Source organism: Zonotrichia albicollis, chromosome 20, assembly GCF_047830755.1.
Source record: "Zonotrichia albicollis isolate bZonAlb1 chromosome 20, bZonAlb1.hap1, whole genome shotgun sequence".
NCBI lineage: Eukaryota > Metazoa > Chordata > Aves > Passeriformes > Passerellidae > Zonotrichia > Zonotrichia albicollis.
This window is the reverse complement of record NC_133838.1, coordinates 2,463,400-2,480,613: the sequence shown is the minus strand read 5'-3', so window position 1 is coordinate 2,480,613 and position 17,214 is coordinate 2,463,400. Positions and strand designations below refer to the sequence as shown.

General features: G+C 48.9%; 1 protein-coding gene across 1 annotated transcript in view; it reads right to left on the bottom strand.

The window, feature by feature from the left end:
* The window catches only part of LOC141731337 (uncharacterized), a 306,819-nt gene that overhangs the window by 77,744 nt on the left and 211,861 nt on the right, over window positions 1-17,214 (bottom strand). Inside the window, exon 7 of the mRNA XM_074555956.1 lies at window positions 16,181-16,805. Coding sequence (XP_074412057.1) covers window positions 16,181-16,805 — 625 coding nt within the window. The remainder of the gene's footprint in view (window positions 1-16,180; window positions 16,806-17,214) is intronic.

The following is a 17,214-nucleotide window of genomic DNA, read 5'->3' as shown; positions in this document are numbered from 1 at the left end:
AATATGGCCCTGTTTATCTGTTCAGAATGCATCTGAGCTACTTTTCCAGATTGTCATGCCTGGTTGTAGAGACACTTCTCCAGAGTGATGAGTTTCCTTATTCTAAGACACACACATCCCATATGAGGAGGCATTTAAACTTGGAAATAGTGTCTCTCTTTCTCCACAAAGCAATGTGACTTGTGTGCCCTGGAAGCCATATGAAGTAAGATCAGATGCATCTCATCCTTGGTTTTCCTGAGTGAGCACTGGTGAGAATGTCACTGGCAGATTGTCTCCAGTAATGATTGCCATGAGGTCCACGTTGTTCTTCAGAGCCTCATGATTTTCCTGCTTGAAATCACATAATTAGGAAAGCTGCCCAAGATGTTTTGCTCACAATTAACTGAAGGTATTGTCTGTGGCTGCAGCTCTGTCCATAGAGAGCAGCAGGCACAACTCTCCCAGGCATTGTCCTGGGGAAGGCTGTGAGAAGATCAGAGAAAAGAGTGAGAAATAATTCTTATCTTCACTTGCTGCACCTGTTGTTGTGAACATGTGGAATGTGTCATGGCGACTTGTTTACCAAAGGGTCATTTCTTAACTGGCCATTGGTGATGGTGTTTTGGATTCAATTGACCAATCTGGTCTGTCTGTATCAGACTGTCTGTAAGGGCGATGAGTTTCAGTATAGTATAGTATAGTATAGTATAGTATAGTATAATAAAGTGATTGATCAGCCTACTGGAATCATGGAGTCAATGCTAATTATTTCCACTATGGGGATGCCATGCTACGATAATTATCACCACCAGGTCCTCATTTGGTTTTATTTTCCAGGGTGAAATCTCCCTCTGATGTACACCTCCTACACCATGCAAAAGCCCAGGTCACGTCACCTCCAGCTGTGGATGAAACGGAGCTGCTCCAGAAGCTTTACCATCTCCTGGAAGCCAAGGGGTTTCAGACAAGGATGGAAGGAGTGGAACTCCTCCGAGACCTGTGCAAAACCAGCCCCCAGCTCATCTCCACTAACATTACCCAGGTATGTAGGGTATCTTCACTGCTCCTTTCCTTTAGTTCCTTTCCTAAGCCTGTAGCAGTAAAGTTAATTCAGTGTGTCTTGGCACTCTGTCCTGGCTGTTTGGGACACGCTGGTCCTTCTTACCCAGACAAATTTAATTCAGGTCCAGGCTTCAGGACAAGTTATTTCAGTCCAGCTGTATTTGTCTGGCAGGTGCCTATTGCTACCGTTCATCAGATGATGGCAGAATTTTCTGCTGGTGTAACTGCTGCTCTCTCCTACTGCCAGTTGGGTTAAGTGAAGGGAATCCAGCTCCTGAAAGCATGGCAATTGTTCTCTAGACCAAAAATGGATTTGCATAGGGAAGAGAAGTATCAGGCTGGGTTGGTTTAGACCCAGTTGTTTTTTCAAAAACAACAATTCTATATACTCCATCTTGTCTTACGCAGGCACAGCTCTGGCTACTCATTTCCATCCTTGTTCCTATTCCTCTTAGTAAAGACAGTGCTCACCCTTTTTGGGGGTCTTTTTTTCTCTTTGGAAAAGGAGGAAAAGAACTAAGGACTCATCTCTGCCTTTTCCTTCCAGTAGCTGCTTTTTCCCGTTTTCCAGGGAAAGGTGCCTGATAATGTGGCTGTCAAGGGACTGAACCTGCTCTAATGAGAGCTGAACAGCACATTTCATTTCAGAAGTCCACCTGTTACTTAGAGAAATGCTCTGGATCCTGGAAGAGTTGATCAGAGCCCTGCACTTCTCCAGACACTGGCTCTGAGTCAAACAAAAGAAAACTTAGATCTCCTCCAGCTATAATTTTGGCAAAATCATAACTGCCCTCAGCACTTGAGGCAACTGTATGGAAAACTGGGCATTGTAAACATCTGCTTGCATTGAAAGCAAAGGTTGTCTTTAGCATTAGTAAATGGAATTGATTTAATGATTTATAGATGGAGAGAAATACCATAGGAACTATTCTGTCCCCAGCCAAACCTCCAGAAAACAGAAGAAAATCTTTCAACCAGCATGAGGTTGTGCCACCATTGCAGTGAGTGGCCCACAGGAAAACAGTGAAATTGTGCAAGCGAGGGCTGACCTGACAGAAAGGATCACTTTCATCTTTGACATTGCTGACTGCTACATCCACTCTTCAAACAAGGACATTTGAATCCAGCTTTCACATTGCTTGTTCTCTTCACAGATTTTTGATTATTTTGTCCTGAGAATATCTGACAGCCACAAGAAAGTGAAGCAGAGGGCGCTGGACGTGCTGGCTGAAATCACAGGAGCCCTGAAAGATGCCTTGAGCCCGGTGATCGTTGTTTTGGTGGAAGGAATAACAAAGAACCTGAACTCAAAGGATCCCAGGGTTCGTGGGGCAGCTGTGAAAGCACTGGAAGAATCCATTGCTCATTTGGGTAAGGCTGAGCCCTGGCAGGGACTCTCCTCAACTTCGTCTCTGTCTCTCCTGCACAAGAGAGCGCTGAGTGCCTTGACAGCTGCTCTTGTCTGTGGAACGCTCCAGCTGACACCCACCAGGGGCTGTGCAGGTGCAGCCCTTATGCACCATCCCCAACAGGCTGGAATGGGATCAGCATTTCCCAACAGTCCCACGAGCCCTTGGCTCTGTGCTGCTTGTCTGAAGAGCAAGTCCTGGACTACAGCTCTGCTACACTTCAGAGGCAAAGGGGGTTTGGAGTTTGCTTGGGCCCCGTCTGACTTCCCAAATGAACAGCTTTGCTGTTGGCATGAAGGGACAGTCACCCATCAGAGCTTCTGCAGGGCAGCCCACCTGCAAGGCTCTACATTAGAGGCATTAGCTGCCTATTTTTCACTTTTCTCTTTGTCTTCTATTTTCAAAGTGGAACTTATGATTCACCAAGTTCATTTCTTTAGAACAAACAGGTGTAAACCCAGCTGTCAATGATGCCTTGTTCCACATGTTGTTTTGCATGGGGCAAAATGGCCACAGCAATTAACTACATAGGCAAGGGCTGCTCTAAATTCCTTTGCCACACAGATTTATGTCAGCTCTGAGAATGCTGCACTGGGGGAATATGCCTGAAAAAATGAGTGTTGAAGAGGCAGGTCTTCAAGAGGAGTTTCCACTTTCTCCTCCCCAGCTGCTCTGTGAACTCAGGAACTGCCTGACTCAGCGTCTTTCTGTGTCCCAAGTATGGGGCTCTTCCTTTTTGCTCTGGAATGCAGAACCTTTTCACTGCTTCCATGTGACTGAACTCCTGAGGTCCCTGATGTGTAATGTTTTAACACAGCTCCTGCTACAGCAGACAAGTTTGGATTTACAAATGTGAAAGGAGAGCTTTTCTTTTGGAATTTAAAACCCTGCCAAGCAGGCTGGAAGGAAAGAAGAAAAGGATTCAAATATGAGCACAAATGTACTTGATTTTATAAAATGGGGTTGGCCCTGCCCTTTCCCTCCCCACTGTCCTTTCTCCTGTGACCTGAGAAAAGTGAGCAGAAACATGTGTTTCCCTTGTAGATAAAGTGTCACTGCTCAAAGAGTTCAGCTACCAGTGGAATCACCTGAGTGGCCAAGCTCTGCTGGATGTTACCGGGTGTATCACAGGTATGGCCTCCCCTTCTGAGCCAAGAGCTCTTCCCAGGGAGTATTTACAGGGAATGCCTGTGAGCAGACAGCAGAGCAGCTCCTCCAAACCAGGAGGTGCTGAGCTTGTCCCTGCTGCCCCATGGCCAAGGCAGGTGGGTTTGGCAGGTTTTCCCTGGCTGCTGCAGAGCTGGGCAGCATCTGAGATGGGGGCAGCGCTGGGCCTGGGGCTGAGCTCTCACTGGGGCATCTCAGAACCACCTCCAGCAAAGGGAGGGGCTAAAAATGCCCCAGCTGGCTCCTTTCTCAGAAGCTCAAGGGACATCTGTGATCTTTGAGGGGAAATGGTGGCCAATTCTGTTTCAGGGCATTGGTTTGTTTTGTCCTCACAGAATTCTTGTTTTTCTCTTGGAAAGTTTTGAGGCTGAACCGTGCAGATCCTGTGCGGGGGTCACAGCTTAGGCCAAAACTCAACAGAGGTATCAGAGGCACGGGTTTAGTGCAAGGCAGCCTCTGGGGCTCAGGACAGAAGCAGAGTGCTGAGGCTCCCTGCCTATGCTGTCACAGTGGCCTTGGACTGAGCCTTTCAGGGTGTGCAAACTGTGTCTGCCTGTGTCAGCGCTGTCCAAAATGCTACAAATGCAGCTGATAATTGATTCCTCAGAGGAGCTTGCTATGGCAGCAATAGCAAAGGAATGGAAAAAGGATAATCTCCATATATAGTAGAGAAGATGATTGATAGCCTTGCTTTAACTGGGGCTAAATCCACTGTAATTATGCCAACATCTTTCAATGCAAGGTTTAATACACTTTGTGTCTTCATTAGGAATCTCAAAAGGGCATGTTCAGAGATTGGGACTGTCAAAGGCCCTTTAAAGAGCATTTGAATACAGTAGATCTCCAGCAATAGGGAATTTAGTTTAACAGTTCTTTTGATCTCTTTTTCAAATAAAGGAATTATCCATAAATTAGGACTACTTTAGAAAAAGCAGATGTTCTCTCTGAGATTTAATAGGAACAGACAGCTGTTCCTCACATTCAATAGTCACTGATGTCTTTAATTGCATTTAAACTCAAATGAATTCCCATTTTAAAATGGGTACCATAACCCTTTCCTGCTTAGCAGAATTGGTTTTGGGTACTTGCAGGAGCTCTTTCAATGTTGATGACTGCTGGTGGATTAACAGCATAGAGAAAATGAAGTCTCTTTCACCACAGAATTGTAAATGGCTGCTAGATAACATTTTGTCTGATCAGAAAATAAGAACGGTCTCCAGAGCATTTCAGGTTTTGATCTCTCAGCCAAATCTGCCATGCAAGAAGCCTGTTGGTAGTAACTTTTTGTCTGTGTTTGATACAGTTCAGTTCAGAAAATGAGCAGAGAGATTCCAGAGACAATTTGAGAAAACACTCGTGTTTTGGTTACATTTCAGTCCCCTGTGTAGCATTTTTCTTTCTCTATGCCCCTATTTCAGTGGACATTATAAGAAAAAATGCCATTACCATTGGGAGGGGAAGTGGCATTAAAATGTGGAGATGCTCAAATGCCACAGCAATGGGGTCTGGGTAATTCCCTAAGACACCCTGAGGTTTGAAACAGCTCTTTGTTGGAAGCCCCAAAAGCATTCTGCCAAAGACACCAGCTGGTCACTGATGTTTCTCATCCAACTGTCACGCAGCAGCCATCTCTGGTGGGCTGGAGTTTTGAGGTGTGTTCTAATCCTGCCCTTTGCTGTGTGCCACTGAGCAAAGGGAAGAGCCAGATTAGACATTTGGCACTTGACATCAAAGTTAGAAAAATTGAATCGTCCCTTTTATTAGAAATCTCTCAATTTCCTTGCTATGGTGCATTTCCAAATCTTCAAGTGTGGGTTTAGACAACTTCTTAATGGAAATAAAAGGCAGTTGGACATTTCATTCATTGTTCATACAGAAAGAGATTGTGAAATAATTTAGTAAAGGTAGGAAGTCTGCCACAGGGACAAGGTGGTGGTTGGAGCAATTAGTCCTGAGGGGTTGGTGGTTCTGTTTCCAGGATGCTCAGCTGCTTTGCCCTTTTCTGGACCAAGGGGCTGTGGGTGCTATTTTGCTGATCTTGGCCAGAGAGGCTTGCAAGAAGCAAAAGCAGAGGTAGATCCTTGTTTGCAGTGAGGCTGGTGGGTAAGGAGCTGTGTCTCTGTCCCGGCAGTGCTTGTGCAGGGGGTTCATGCCAGGAGCCCTGAAGTCATCCAGCGCGACGCCCTGCCCGTGCTCTGGTCCTTCCTGGGGAACAAGGCGCTGCCTGTGTGGAGCGCCAACGTCCGCACCGTGGCCACCAAGCTCGCCTCTGCCCTCTTCAAGGTGATGGGCACCCAGCTGAAGAAATGTGCTGCCAGCAAGCCTCCACATGTACAGCAAAACCTCTCCAAACTGTTGGGCTGGTGAAGGCAAGATGTTCCCCAGAAAGCTGAGGAAGCGCTGAGTCGGACATCTCTGAATTTGCCTTTTGAGCTGTTCCAAAAATGACTAAATCCTAAGGAAGGGTGTGCATCTGCTCCCACTCTCTCCATTGCCCTTCCTAGTCATGGCATGGGGGGCATGAAGCAGCTCCAGATGGAGGACAAGGTGAAGGGCAGTCAGGGCTCAGCCTCACACAGAGGTGAGGGGGGAGCTGGGCCAATCTCTGCTGGGAGGAAGGGTCTTGTGGCAGCCCAGAGAGGCTGTGCACATTGCCAGGGAACAGCTGTGCCCTGCATGTGCCCCTGCAATGAGCTGTGCTGCTGCCAGTGCCCCTGGAGCTGTGGGGCTGCTGAGCTGTGGGGCAGGCAGAGGAGCAGGAGGGTGCATGTGCAGCTGAGCCATTCCTGGAGAGCACAGGGCTCGGGGCTCCCTGCTGTCCCAGGGCAGCCCAGAGGCCAGGCTGTGCCTGTGCCAGCTCTGGGCAAGTGGCTCAGGGTTGTGCCCTGGCCTGCCTCAGTGTCTGCCAGCAGGAGCATGTTTCCCTGTGCAGCTGTTTAGACATTTCCAGGAAATGTGTCCCATTAAATAGGGAGCTTTGGCTGCTTTACATTTGCATGGAGGCCTCTGTTTAACTTTGTGTCTCCACTTTGCAGATCTGACTGGTTACAGTCTTACCGAGAAGTTTTCTCAGGACAATTCAGATGTTCCCTCACCCACAAAGTCCTCGCCTCCCATCCAGAAGAGCTCTCTGTCCTCCAAGCTCAGGAAGAAGCTGCCACCTGTATGGAGAGTGTTTGAAGAATAGGATTAATGTGTTAGGCTTCATAGTTACAGCTGTACATATGTTCTGATCTTTAGATGTAGTTATGAATTAAAGTATTTTGATTGTATCTTTAAAATTTGATGACATATTTTTAATTGTATATATTTTTTAGGATAAAAAAAATTAAATAAATAAATAAATGAATGAAATTTTAATAAACTAAGAGAAGAATGTGAGACCAGGACCTGCTAGCCTAGAGATTATGGGAGTGCAGCTCACTCGATGTGCCAGTGTCTCACCACATCCTTTTCTCATTGGGCCTCTCCTCTTCCTCTTTGGCCATGTATTCTTTGTGTCATTTGTGCTGCTCTTTGTAACTTGGCATTACTACGGGGTCACACACTGACCTGTTTGAGGGACAATGGATCCAAAAGATCCTGTATAGTCAAAGGTTTTTGTCTTGGTTTGGAAAGACAGGAGTCTGCTAAGGAAGGCAGGAGCCACCCCTGAAATGGAGAATGTAAACCCTCCCCACCCCTCTCAATTGCTATAAATTTTAAATTAAGGGACTCTCAGGCAAAAATATGGGAGCAGGAAATAACAGTTCTTTAATAGGTAAGGAAAAAAAATGGATAAAATAAACAATGCGTTACACTAGAACAACACTGACAGAGTCAGAACCCAAGCTGACACCCTGTGGGGAGTTGGTGGCAATCCAATTGGAAATGTGGCTGCAGCCCTCCTGAAGTGTCAGGTGTGGTTCTGTTGGAGCAAGGGGGATCTGTAGAGAAGGATGTATTCTTCCTCTGAAGATCCAGTAGAAGAAGAGAGAGCTGCTGTTCCTCTGGGGAATCCAGTGGAGAAAGCCGTGCTGGTGTCTCAAAACCTCTGGATTATATCTGGGTAGCAATGCTTGGCTCCTCCCTCTGGGCAGAGCATCTCACAGTGGGATGTTATAGTTCTTATCAGTCACGCAGTGACATTCAATAGCCTGTTGTCATGCAGTGACATTCAATAGCCTGTTCTCAGCAGATGTCTCCTCTCGAGGGAGGAGTGGGAGTGAGTGCTCAGAAAGAGAGATAAGGCAAACTGCCCACTTGACAAAAGACAGCTGCCATACAGATGGTAATAGAATACATCTTGCCTTGCAATCTGGAACATTATCCACCCCTTATTCTATTTCCATCTGCATCACAATGAAACCTTACACACAGTTCTCACTTAAGACTACGTTTCCCTGTGGCACACAACGGCTTTCTCCATCTTTCTGCATTACCCACCAAGTGCAAACAGGTCCTTGAGCAAAAACAATTCCATGCATGGGTTTGTCTTTGCCTGAAGTGGGAGTAATCCAAACAGTTTTTCCTAAAATACCTTTCACGTGTACAACAGGGACTTTATCTCCACCCACTGTGTGCAGGGGTTCAGACTGGGCAGGACCAGCTCTATTTATGGACCCTCTGGTGTTGATCAACCAGGTGGCTTTTGCTAGGTTCATTTCCCAATTTCTAAAAGTCCCCCCCGCCGAGTGCCTTCAGGGTTGTTTTAAGTAGTCCATTGCATCATTCAACTTTCTCCGGCAGCTGGTGCATGATAAGGAATATGATATATCCATTTAATACCATGTTCCCTGGCCCAGGTGTTGATAAGGCCATTCTTGAAATGGGTCTCATTGTCTGACTCAGTTCTCTCAGGGGTGCCATGTCTCCACAGGATTTGCTTTTCCAGGCCCAGGATGGTGTTCCGAGCAGTGGCGTGAGGCACAGGGTAGGTCTCCACCCATCCAGTGGTGGCTTCCACCATGGTCAGAACGTAGCGCTTGCCTTGGCGTGTCTGGGGCAGTGTGATGTAGTCAATCTGCCAGGTTTCCCCATACTTGTACTTGGACCACCGCCCACCATACCACAGGGGCTTTACTCACTTGCCCTGCTTGATGGCCACACACATCTCACAGTCATGGATGACCTGAGAAATACTGTCCATGGTTAAATCCACCCCTCGGTCTCATGCTCACTTTTAGGTGGCATCTCTGCCCTGATGGCTGAGGCATCATTGGCCCATCAACCTAAGAACAACTCCCCCTTATGTTGCCAGTCTAAGTCTTATCTTTGACACCTCCATTTTTGCTGCCTGATCTACCTGCTCGTTGTTTCAGTGTTCCTCATTAGCCAACTCTTGGGGACATGAGCATCCACATGGTGGACTTTCACAGGTAGCTTCTCTAACTGAGAGGCAATGTCTTTCCACTCATCAGCAGCCCAGATCGGTTTTCCCCCAAGCTGCCAGTTAGCCTTTTTCCACCTTTCCAGCCAGCCCCAAAGAGCATTGGCTACCATCCATGAATCAGTATAAAGATAGAGCTTTGGCCATTTCTGTCTCTCAGCAATGTCCAGGGCCAGCTGAACAGCTTTGAGTTCTGCAAGTTGACTTGATCCACCTTCTCCTTCAGTAGCTTGTCCAACCTGTCGTGTGGGGCTCCATACGGCTGCTTTCCACTTCTGGTTCATCCCTACGATGTGACAGGAACCGTCAGTGAAAAGAGCGTAGCGTGTTTCTTCTGGGGGCAGTTGGTTATAGGGAGGAGCCTTTTACGCACGTGTCACTGGTTCTTGTTCCTCTTCATCATTCCGACCAAAGTTCTCACCTTCTGGCCAGTTTGTAATTATCTCCAAAATCCCAGGGTGATTCAGTTCACCTATACGGGCACGCTGTGTGATCAGAGCAATCCATTTACTCCATGTAGCATCAATGGCGTGGTGGGTGGAAGGAACCTTGCCTTTGAACATGCACCCCAGCACCGGTAGTCGGGGTGCCAGGAGGAGTTGTGCTTCCGTGCCAATCACCTCTGAGGCAGCCTGGACTCCTTCATAGGCAGCCAAGATTTCCTTCTCTGTGGAAGTGTAGTTGGCTTTGGACCCTCTGTAGCTTCAACTCCAAAATCCCAGTGGTCAGCCTCGAGTCTCCCCAGGCATCTTCTGCCAAAGGCTCCAGGACAAGCCATGGTTCCCTGCTGCAGAGTAGAGCATATTCTTTACCTCTGGTCCTGTCCTGGCCGGGCCAAGGGCTACTGCATGAGCGATCTGCTTGATCTGGGCAAAGGCTTGTTGTTGTTCAGGGCCCCAGTGGAACTCATTCTTCTTGCAGGTAACCAGGTAGAGAGGGCTCATGATCTGACTGTATTCGGGAATGTGCATCCTCCAAAAACCTATGGCACCCAGGAAAGCTTGCGTTTCCTTATTGCTAGTTGGTGGGGACATAGCTGTGGTCTTGTTGATGACCTCAGTGGGAATCTGATGCCGTCTGTCTTGGCACTTCACTCCCAGGAACTGGATTTCTTGAGCAGATCCCTTGACTTTTCTCTTCTTAATGGCAAAGCCGGCTTCTAGCAGAATCCTGATGATCCTCTCTCCTTTCTCAAATACTTCCATTGCTGTGTTCCCCCACACAATGATGTCATCCATGTACTGCAGGTGTTCTGGAGCCTCACCCTTTTCCAGTGCAGCCTGGATCAGTCCATGGCAGATGGTGGGGCTGTGCTTCCACCCCTGGGGCAGTTGGTTTCAGGTGCACTGCACGCCCCTCCAGGTGAAAGCCAACTGAGGCCTGCATTCTGCTGCCAGAGGAACGGAGACAAACGCGTTAGCAATGTCAGCAGTGGAGTACCACTTTGCTGCCTTGGACTCCAGCTCGTACTGGAGTTCCAGCATGTCCAGCACAGCAGCGCTCAGCGGTGGAGTCACTTCATTCAAGCCACAATAGTCCACAGTCAACCTCCATTCTCTGTCAGACCTGTGCACAGGCCAAGCGGGGCTGTTGAAGGGTGAGTGAGTTTTGCTGACCACTCCTTGGCTCTCCAGCTCTTGGATCATCTTATGGATGGGCATCACAGCATCTCGAGTGGTTCTTGTACTGTCGTCGATGCACTATGGAAGTGGCAATTGGCACCTATTGCTCTTCTCCCGTCAGGACTCCTACTGCAGATGGATTCTCAGACAGTCCAGGCAAGGTGTTCAGTTGCTGCATGCCCTCTGTCACTACAGCTGCTATCCCAAATGCCCACTTGAGTCGTTTTGGGTCTTTGAAATACCCACTTCGGAGGAAGTCTATGCCCAAAATACATGGGGCCTCTGGGCCAGTCACAATAGGATGCTTCTTCCACTCATTCCCAGTCAGGCTCACATCAGCTTCCACCAAAGTGAAATCCTGGGATCCCCCTGTCACACCAGCAATAGAAACAGACTCTGTCTCCACATGTCTCGATGGGATTAATGTGCATTGCACAGCAGTATCGACCAAAGCTTTGTACTCTTGTGGTTCCGTGCCAGGCCAACGAATCCACTCAGACCAGAAAACACGGTTTTCCCTGGCCTCTACCTGGCTAGAGGCGGGGCCCCTCTAAGCCTTCTTATCTTTCTTTCCCTGGGCATATGTCTTGGATGTTCCTTCAAGGGGATCGGACATGTCATCATCATCATACCTGGCAGTTCGGCTATGGGCAACTGGAGCTGCTTTCCTTCTGGTGGCTTCCTTCAGTTCATGCACCCGTTGTGCCAGAGCAGCAGTAGATTTTCTATCCCATTTCTTCATGTTTTCTCCACAATGACGCAGGTAGAACCACAGCTCAGCTCGTGGGGTGTACCTTCTCTTGCCATCGGGGTAACATCTGTGTTGGCTACCAGAACCTCTGATCTGTACTGCTGAGATTTGGAGAAGGTCTTCTTTAATCTCCTCTCTGAACTTCTTATGATTCTCCTCTATCTTGTCCTCTAATTTCTGCAGACATGTTTCTACTGCTGCAATTCTGGCATGTGTTGGGCCATGCACAGCATCTACATATGCTCAGAGCTTCATTGCCATATCCAGCACAGTCTCATCCCTCTCATCCCACTTCATTATGGCTAAGGCAGAAGCATATTCATGTGGCACAAGTCGTACAAGTTTCCGCCACATCACAGACGTGCATGGTACCAAGTCTGGGTTCCTAGTTGTTACATCATCTGAGAAGATAATCTTTGCCACTGCCATTTCTCTCAGGTGTTGGATCCCTTGCTTTATGGTCTTCCACTGGGTTTGTTGCATATAGAGATCATCTGCACAGGTATCTTTGTGCTACATTTTCCAAGACCCGTGCCCAGAGACTGTGTGGAGTAGTCCCCGTCATCATTCCTTGGTCGATGACAGGATCCTGTGACAGGGATCCCAAATACCTTGCTTCAGTGCCATCCAGAATTGTAGCCTCACCTGCAGCATCCCAGAGACGGACCAGCCAACTAATTATGGATTCATCAGGTCATTAGGTGTAATCCTTCTGTAGGCCACAAAGGTCCTTCAGAGAAAAGGACTCAATATTGGCTTCTGATCTTGCGCCTGCTGGTTTGACTCCTGATTTTATGTCAGGAGGCATTGAGGGTCCTTCTCCTGCTGCATCATCATCATCATCATCATCATCCACTGGTCGATCAGTCTTGTCCATGCATTTCCCACTTCTAGTGCTGGTAGCAACAGCCATTGGTTGAGGCTTATTGTCTGGTTTAGCTGCTGGCTTAGGCTCACTATCTGGTTTAGCTGCTGGCTTTGAACCTGGGCTGTTGGCTGTAGCCTGACTGGGATAGCTGATTTATCTCCCTGCCCCCCTGCCTCTGTCTGCTACCCGACAGTATCTAACAGAGTGGGATAAGCATAGGCCAGGGCCCAGCTTATTGCAATGAGCCTTTTCTCTTTAGAATGATCATGGCACTTTGTTTTTAGGTATTTCCCCACCTCAGCTGGGTTCTGAATTTGTTCCCGTGGAAAATCCCAGTCTACAGGATCAGAATATTCCTTCAGGGTTTAGCCTGTATTTTCCCATTCTCCACACCACTTAGGATTTTTCACGCCTGCATCTGCTTCTGGGACAAGGGTCTCACCAACTCCTCTGGATATCTCAGCCCTCATTCTAGAGAAGCTGCAGACCATATAGAGGAAGCTTGATTAAATACCAGATTAAATACCAGAAAGATGGTCTCTTTAACATTCAGGGGAAACTGAACATTCTCAAAAAGTGGCATAACAGATTCAAAGGAGAAGAAGGAAAGGAAAGGCTGGAAAGCCTCATTCCCTGCTCCTCCTCTAACAAACTGGGTGCAATTACTAATAAATTCCCAAAACATACTACTGGAACTGGGATGCAGGGTAGGACGAAGAAACCATAAACCATAAATATCATAAACAGACTCCAGTATCTTTGTAAATGCCCTATAAATCATTATCACCAAGGCCAGCACAACAGCTATTCCAATCCGTGCCGCACTACCATAAAAATTACGGGTTATGGACAATAATCCTAGTGACCAGAAAGGTATTGAAACCTCAAAAAGCTCTAGAGACCAGAACCACGTGAAGGCCTCCACCCCAAGAGACATTAGGAATTCAAGCAACATGGCTACTGACTGCTTTAACTTACTAGAGAGTGAGCACAACCAACATACAATCAATAGAGCTTTTTTCCACCTTCTTGAGCCATGCATTGGGCACCAATAGATGTATTTGTCCTGGTTCAGAGCAAATTTGGAAGAGAATCCCAAAAGGGCTCCAGTAGCAAAGCAGATTAAATCAGCCCCTTCCCCCAATCAGTCCTGGAGAAAATACCTCCTTGGAGAAAGGTGGAAAAACCTGTTTATTAAACAATAAAACCCCTTGCCGCTCCAAAAGAGATGACTGAGAAACTGAGAAAGTCCCCTCCCTGGGTTGCAGCTCAGCTCACTAAGTCTCTGATGAGTCCCTCTGGTGCTGGAAATGTCGCAGGCCAGGCCTGGCCCAGTGGCCACAGATGTAGCTGCTGGTGCTCTTCTGGTGTTCAGTCCAGAGCAGGTTTGAACAGCTCCAAAGAAAAGGGGAAAAAACCCACAGTCCAGGGAACTTCTTTGTCTCCTTTGCCTCAGCTAGCTAAACTAACTAAAAGCAAAAGAGAGCTCTGTCCCGCTGTCTGTCCATCCACAGACAACACAGTCCAGAGCAGGAATGTGGAGGAGTGAGTGCAGTGTCTGAAAAAAACCTGCCTCTTCTTCTCTCCCCCTTCACTCTCTGGAACAAGTCTTAAAGGTGTACAACTTCTTATTCAGCATAAACAGAATGAGACAATTGGGGATAAAAGCATCATTTAGTCAACCCACGACACCCACCCATTACTTACTTTTTTCTTACTTTCCCAAGCTTGCTGACAAACTTGCTGAGTCCTGATGACTCTTCTTCTTGTATCTCTTTCAAGGATATACCAACCCAATTTCTGAATATGTCCATTATTCATTGTTTGTGCATGTGTCCATTGTCCATTAGTACAAGCAGGCTGGATTGTGCTTTGGCTGAATATGGGCATTGTCTAACAAAAACTCCTCAATCTGCAAAAACTCTCAATATGTAACCATACTGAGATGACTGGAACCACACAGGAACAACCAGGACCATGCTGAGGAGAACTGGGACCACACTGCAGGTAACTGGCAGTGAGTGAGACCATGCTGGGAGGGACTGGGATCATATGGGGAGTGACTGGGACTATACCAGGGACAACTGAGTTCAATTGGGACCATACTGGGAGTGTCTGTAACCATAGGGGAGTGATGGAAGCACACTGGGAACAGCTGGGCCCATGCTAGGACCAACTGGGATGACTCTGAGAGGGACTGGAATGATGGAGGGATTGACTGGGAGCAACTGGAATGATGCTGAAAGCAACTGGGAAGAAGTGGGAGTGACTGAGAACAAGCTGGAAGCAACTGGGATAAACTAGGAGAGACAGGGAGACACTAGGATCATACTGGAGGCTACTGGGGTCATGCTGGCATTGACAGGGAGCAACTGGGATAACACTGGGGGCACTGAAATCGTACTGGGAGTGTCTGAGAGCAACTGGAATTAGACTGCAAGTGACTGGGATCATACTGGGAGTGGCTACAATCATACAGGGATCAGAGTGGGTGTGATTGGACCCTGACTGGGGGTTACTGGGAGTTACCAGGCCCATGCTGGGAGCCAACAGGGGACATAATTAGAGGAACTGGGAGCAACTGGGATAAAACAGGGGGCAAGTGAACCACCCTAAGGTAACTGGGAGTGCCTGGCAATGACTATGAGAATGTTCAGGGCAACTGGGATATACTGGGAGTGTCTGAGCCCATATGGGTGGTGACTGGGACCGGACTAGGAGCCACTGGGAATGTGCTGGGGAAACTGGAAACACGCTGGGGGCAAGTGGGAAGGACTAGGGACCTGGTGGGAGAGACTGGGATCATACTGGGAGTGCCTAGGACTATGCTAGGGACAACTGGGAGAACTGGGAACACACTAGATGAAATTGGGAAGAACTGGGACTGTGCTGGGATCAAATTGCATCATCATAGGGAATGACTGGGAGGGACTGGGCTCATACTGGGAGCAGCCACTGCTGGCCCTGGGACCCTCCAAAAACACCTCCTGGGGAACCCGGATGTTCCCCCGAGGGCCATCTGTGGCTCGGCTTTGGAGCCCTGCCAGCTCCAAACTTCCCCTGAAAAAAATCCCAAACCCAGGCACCCCCCAGCAGGTTTGGGCCGAGCTCCCCCTTCCCCGGGCACCTGCAGGATGGGGGGTGATGCTCCCAGGGCTGCGGCGACTCCAGGGTTCCCTCTCCCCTTCTCCAGCTGCTTCTGCTGCCGCTCAGCCTCTTCCTCCTCCTCCTCCCCTGTTCCCGAAGGTCGAACCGTGAGGGGAAAGGGGACAGGGAAAGGGCGGGAACCCTGAGGGAAAAGGGGCAGGCTCAGGCCAAGGGCGGCAACTGTGAGGGGGCGCTCTGCAAACAGAACTGCAACGGACTGAACATGAACGGGAGAGAAAGCAGTAAGTCTGAGAGTTTTATTTGCTATCAAATACATCCCACACACCCTGCCCCACACAATCCCCGTCCAATCGCTCCTACGCTCCCATCCCATCCTATCGCTCCCAAATTGGGATCCCATTTCTCCCATCTCCTTCCAACCCCATCTCACCCTGGTACCTGTGGAATGGAGTCAGTTTGGCATAGGATTGAGATTTTGAGGTGGGAACAAGCAATTTGAGGTAGGATTGAGCCCTTTTGTGTTAAGATTGACCTGTTTTCAGTATGATTTGAGTGGTTTTGAGGTGAAAGATTGATCCCTCTTCACTTTTGGACTGCAAAGAGATGGAAAAGACAAGAAAATTAAGGCCAAACCAAAAGAATAAGAAGCCAGGTGTGTTCCCAACATGGATCACAGGGAAAGTGGGTCACCAGGGCTGTGCCCCAAGTGCCTCCTCCAGTGGGGGATGGAGCTGGAGCAGAGCACGAAGCTCTTCCTGCACTCAGGGCACTAGCAGGGCTTCCCTTATCGGTGGCTGTATTGGTGTCGGGTCAAATGAGAGCTCTGTGAGAAGCTCTTCGCACATTCTCTACACTTGTAGGGTCTCTCCCCTGTGTGGATGCGCCGGTGGGTGATGAGTTGGCAGTTGTACTTAAATCCCTTCCCACACTCAGGGCAGAAGAGGGCCCTCTCCTCTGTGTGACTCAGATTGTGCAGGAGGAGATGGGAGTTGAACCAAAATCTATTCCCACACTCGGAACACTCGTAAGGCCTCTCCCTAGTGTGGATCTTTTGGTGCCTGATCAGGGTGTCATGGTCCCTAAAGCTCTTCCCACATTCCCCATACTCGTAGGGTCGTTCCCCAGTGTGGATCCTCTGGTGCTTGATCAGGTCAGAGCTCCCGCTGAAGCTCTTCCCACACTCCCCACACTCATGGGGCTGTTCCCCAGTGTGGGTTCTCTGGTGGCTGATCAGGCTGGAGCTCTGCCTGAAGCTCTGTCCACACTCCCTACACTCGTAGGGCCTCTCCCCAGTGTGGGTCCTCTGGTGGCTGGTCAGGTGGGAGCTCCGGCTGAAGCTCATCCCACACTCCCCACACTCGAACGGCCGTTCCCCAGTGTGGGTCCTCTGGTGCTCAATGAGCTTATAGTTCCACCTGAAGCTCTTCCCACACTCCACACATGTGTGGGGCTTCTCCCCATCATGGAGCTGTTCATGGAGCACCAGCTCAGAGCTCTGGCTTGATCTCTGGCCACCTTCCCAGCCCAGGCTGGCTCTTTCCTCCTCAGATCCCTGCCAGCTGCATTTGCAGCCCCTCCTCGTGCGGCATCTCCGGCGCTTTTCCTCCCCGTTGGCTTCCTGCGCCATGGAGCCGCTCAAAATGGCTTCTTCCACCAGGTTCTGCTGCGGGCATTTGTTCCCCCTGCTCTCCATGCTCAGCTCCTGCTCTCCTCCTCCCCCCCTCCTGGGGGAGGAAGGACAAGGACAGGATGGGATTTGCGTCTGTGCCACAGGCAAGGGCAAGGAGATTCCCCGCAGGGCTGAGCTGCAGCCAGGGCCATACTGGGCTGGGCTACGGAGCAGCACAGAGGGGAAAGGGGCACTGACTTCCTCCTCA